Source organism: Hippopotamus amphibius, chromosome 9 (assembly GCF_030028045.1).
Source record: "Hippopotamus amphibius kiboko isolate mHipAmp2 chromosome 9, mHipAmp2.hap2, whole genome shotgun sequence".
NCBI lineage: Eukaryota > Metazoa > Chordata > Mammalia > Artiodactyla > Hippopotamidae > Hippopotamus > Hippopotamus amphibius.
The window spans coordinates 85,229,669-85,234,861 of record NC_080194.1 but is presented as its reverse complement, the minus strand read 5'-3'; the positions used below and the strand labels follow the sequence as shown (position 1 = coordinate 85,234,861).

General features: G+C 38.5%; 1 protein-coding gene across 1 annotated transcript; it reads right to left on the bottom strand.

The window, feature by feature from the left end:
- Positions 1–3,795: 3,795 nt before the first annotated feature.
- Positions 3,796–4,728, bottom strand: LOC130860599 (olfactory receptor 8B3-like). The gene has a single exon (XM_057749017.1). It carries the CDS (start codon positions 4,726–4,728, stop codon positions 3,796–3,798), a length of 933 nt encoding a protein of 310 aa, XP_057605000.1.
- Between the last annotated feature and the right edge of the window lie 465 nt (positions 4,729–5,193).

Below are 5,193 nucleotides of genomic sequence, written 5' to 3'. Positions count from 1 at the left end.
ATAAAATACAAGGCTTGAAGACCCGGGGGTGTGTGTGTGTGTGTGTGTGTGTGTGTGTTTGTATGTGTGTAGGGAAGCACTATAAAGAGGAGTATTTAATGGGGTTCAATAAATTTGAGGTTTCAGGAATTAAAGGGATATAGAACCAGAAACCCTTTAACCTCTGGTTTTCCTCAGCCCTTAACCACAGTGCACCCTGATCCTGCTCATTCCAAACCTGATCCTAACAACAACAGTGGCTCACTTAGAGAAAGTTTACATTAAACAAATTCAGAATGTCCTCATGGAACTTTCTGGCCCTTAACTAAGAAGACCATTTTTGTTTTGCCTAGAAAATCAAAGCTTTCACGCTGACCTAGAAACAGCTCCATACTGGTACACAGGCACAGGAAAATTCCACGGCTTACCTGTCTGATTCTCAGCTCTGCCAAATTTGACAGAATCATACTTTCCCTCATAACTCCTTTTACCCCATTTCACATAATAGAACAAAAAACTACAAATGACAATTCTATGCTGTGCATATACTGACCTGTTTCCTCTGACATATCCCTCCCTTTTGAAAGAAGTCCAAATAGCTATGTAGTACTTAAATGCATTAACTAAAAAATTAAATCGCCTCTATTAAAATTTTGCCACCCTTAACTTTTATAATCTGTGGGTATATCTGTTTTTCTTTTCTTTTCTTTTTTATGTAAATTTGCTATTTTATTTATTTATTTATTTATTTATTTATTTATTTATTTATGGCTGTGTTGGGTCTTTTTTGCTGGGCACGGGCTTTCTTTCAGTTGCAGTGAGTGGGGGCTACTCTTCATTGTGGTGCGTGGGCTACTCATTGCAGTGGCTTCTCTTGCTGTGGAGCACTGGCTCTAGGCACATGGACTTCGGTAGTTGCAGCACATGGGCTCAATAGTTGTGGCTCATGGGCTCTAAACCGCAGGCTCAATAGTTGTGGCACACGGGCTTAGTTGCTCCGCGGCATGTGGGATCTTCCTGGAGCAGGGATCGAGCCCGTGTACCCTGCATTGGTAGGTGGATTCTTAACCACTGTGCCATCTAGGAAACCTGGTATATCTGTTTTTCTGATTAATCTTTTGCAAAATAGTCTGAAGGAATGAAGCCTAATTTTAAAGATTGTTTTCTGAGATTGAGATGGATTTTATTTGTATTTTGTGTCTCCTCAAACAAAATAATCACCAGTTTTAAACCACTCTATGGGCCACCTCAAATACTAATAAAATGTATAACAGACTGAACACACTCTGCAATGTCTACAAAGGTTACCAAGTAGCAAGATGTTTTCTGCCTATTGAGATACACTTTTCCTTCAATATGGAAAATAGTTTTATCAGAGCAAAATGTTACTAAAAGAAAAGCAAAATGAAAAATTCAACCAAGATCAATTATTTCCTACTAATAGAACTAGTTAAGTGAAAATCAAACATAATGATATTGGATCAGGGGATGGGCTAAGAGTGGTCATTTAAAACTAGAAGTCAAGGATTTAGCAATGCTGGACATCTAAAATCAAACAAGCAAGCCAGCAATCCAGCTGTGCTAAATTTCAAAATTCCTAAATATTGAGTGGAGATTGGAAAACAGTAATGTAATAAATGTTATTACAGTTATCTTAGAACATGTTTAAATTGTCTCAACATGTCATATTAAAGATTTTTGAGTGGTCATCTTTTTCCTATTATCTCAAAAGAAAAATAGCCCAACCTCCTACTCTATAAAAGATTTTCAAAATTTGGTTTATTCACCAAATATTTCTCATTGAAATAGTCATTGTTCTTGCAGCTGCAATTTGAGGCTTTTGTACTTTAAAATCCATATAAGAGGGGACTTCCCTGGTGGTGCAGTGGTTAAGAATCCACCTTCCAATGCAGGGGACAAGGGTTCCATCCCTGGTCTGGGAAGATCCCACATGCCGCAGAACAAATAAGCCTGTGCACCACAACTACTGAGCCTGCGCTCTAGGGTCCACAAGCCACAACTACTGAAGCCCGTGTGCCTAGAGCCCATGCTCCTCAACAAGAGAAGCCACTGCACTGAGAAGCCCGCACACCACAGTGAAGAGTCACACCTGCTCGCCACAACTAGAAGAAAGCCCACGCACAGCAGTGAAGACCCAATGCAGCCAAAAATAATAAATAAATAAATAAATGAATAAATTTTTAAAAAAGAAATCCATACAAGAGTAGCATGTGGAAGCCAACAAAATAGGAGTGTGGGTTTAACATTTTTTTTATTATCAAATTACTTAAGTTTTTATCCTATTCAGAGAAATTCTGTGACCCCCTTAATATTTCTAGAGCCTTCCAAAAAAGAAGAGAGTCATAGAAAGAGCCTTCTTTTCTCATCGTTTTATTTTCTGTGCTTTCTTTCTAACTAGAGTTTTGGTTACCAATCACCGTTATCTCCTTAAGATGCCATCCTTTCTCTACCTGGTTACTGATGAATGTGACCAGAGCCATCGGTCTTCACCCCCAAAACCACTATTAATGTGTGGTCATTGTGTATTATAAGTTTTAATTACAGCTTTATGGACAATGGAGGATAATTATAATACTCTACAGATCAGGAAACAAATTCACAATGAAATGCAGTTTCTAAATCTCACTGTCCGTTCCATACTGAAGGACCTCTTATTTATTGTCCTTGTATCTCTTTGGATTGTGGACTAATGACACACCCTTGGGAAATGTTTTTCTTCTGTGCTTTGTTCTCTGAATTACAAGACTCTGAAAATATTTCATTTAACACATTTTTTTGCAGAAAAAATCAGCTTTCAAAACAAATGTTTTCTCATATCTTATGTTTACTAAAATAGAAATAAAATGAAGTAGAAAGTATACTAGAAAGAGTAGTAGATTTGAAATCTGAGGGCTAATAGTTTATTCTACACTTGTTCATAAAGAAGCTGTGTGACTTTAAGTAAATCATTACCTCCTCTGAGTTTCACCATTCTATTCATGTAATAAATATATATTGAAAATCTAATGTGCTACCTTGAATGTAGAAGGCAAACATGAAATCTCAGATATAAATATGAAAATGGCTTAATGCATGGTGCTTATAGCTGCAAAGTGGGGTATATTTGATAGTCTTTATGGAATCTGCTAAAAAGGTGAAACAATGGCATTTGGAAGAATCATACGCCTGGCCACTGTAGGGAGAAAGAAAAGGGTAGGACAGATTGTCTGATTCATGCTTCCAAGTGCTCAAGTGGCATTTAAGAAACCCCTCAAGGTGTTACTTGAAATGCCCAAGATGTTACTTTACTGATCATTCAAAATCAATGACTTAAAAAAAGACTTTAAAGTCACACTAGTGTTACTTTATTGATAATTAGAAAAACTATTCATATTTTTCCAAGCAAAAAAAAAAAAAGTCTATAATGTCAGTAGAAACATACACATACACACAGAGAAGGAAATTCCCTGGTGGTCCAGTGGTTAAGGCTCTGCACTTCCACCGCTGGGGGTATGGGTTCGATCCCTGATTGGGGAACTAAGATACCACAAATCAAAAAAAAAATCCAGAGATGAGTTTATTCCTTAATGTTATTCTCAAATAGGAAACATGAGGAAAAGGAAAGGAAATTGTGAAAGTATTGATAATAGAAAGAAGATCTACTCTAAGAAATTGGAAACAACTTCAGAGAAGCCTCAAATTTCCTTACCCATGGTAAGAAAGAAACAGGATAAAAAGGCTGCCACTAAAAATTTTGTAAATACACATATGGAATCTCCTGTTCTATGGCTACCTGCACAGAGACACTGATTCTAATCAATACTTTCTTCTCCTCAGGATTTTACTCAGAGCAATTTTAACATCTTTGTTCCTCAAACTATAGATTAAGGGGTTCATCATGGGAACCACATTGGTATAAAAGACAGAAGAGATTTTTCCCTCATCCATAGACCCAGCAGAAGATGGTTTGAGATACATAAATGCACCTGATCCAAAGAACAGAGACACAGCAATTATGTGGGAACTGCAGGTGCTGAAGGCTTTGGACCTGCCCTCCGTGGAACTGATGTGAAGGATGCTGGACAGGATGAAACTGTAAGAGACAAAGATGGTGATACTGGGCACAATGATGTTGATGCCCGCCACAATGAAAACCACCAGTTCATTGACGTAGGTGCTCGTGCAGGAGAGCTGGAGCAGAGGGAGGATGTCACACAAATAATGGTTGATGGTATTTGCATCACAGAAGGTCAGTCTCAGCATGCATCCAGTGATAGCCATGGCACCAGAAAATGCCATCAAGTATGAACCAAGCAAAAGGCTGGAACACACTTTAGGGGACATGGCAATGTTGTACAAAAGTGGGTTACAGATGGCCACATAGCGATCATAGGCCATTGATGAGAGCACATAGCATTCAGAAATGACAAAAAAACAGAAAAAGTAGAGCTGGGTTATACATCCCATGTAAGAAATAATATTCTTCTGTGATATGAAGTTAATCAGCATTTTTGGTGTAAATACTGAAGAATAACAGAGGTCTGTGAAGGACAAGTTAAAGAGGAAAAAGTACATGGGGGTGTGTAGATGTGAATTTAGCACAATTAGGACTATCAATCCCAAATTACCCATCACAGTGACCATATACACTCCTAGGAACAGGAAGAAAAAGGGAACTTGGAGATCTGGTTGGTCTGTTAACCCCACCAGAATGAATTCAGTTACGAAAGAACCATTTCCAGGAACCATTCTTCTCTAAGGGAATCTGTGGACACAGAAAAAAAGGGTTACACTAGGGAAGAACTCAGCCCTTCTCACAATATCTCATCTTACAGGAAAGTGTATATACTGGGCATGGCTGAGACTAGCCCCACCTGGACCCATAGAACTGCCTTTATCATTATCATGATAGTGACATGGACTTTCCCCTACTCGAGTCTTGATAAGCTAAAGAAAGCGAGGAGCATCACAAACTTAGCCTACAGAGGGAAGGCAATGCTGCCATATGCAAATATGCATGTTGAAAACACCAAGGGATAAGTGAGAGGAACGGATCAGGACAGAAAGTCTTCTCTCACCTCACCATTTCTTCATTCATTTAAGCCCTCCCCTCACCAGTAAAATTATAGGCAGAGACCTTAGCTATCTGACGCTCTAATGCAGATTAGATCTGGTGGGGTGGGAACCAAGAAGATTGTCTCTTACCAAAAATTA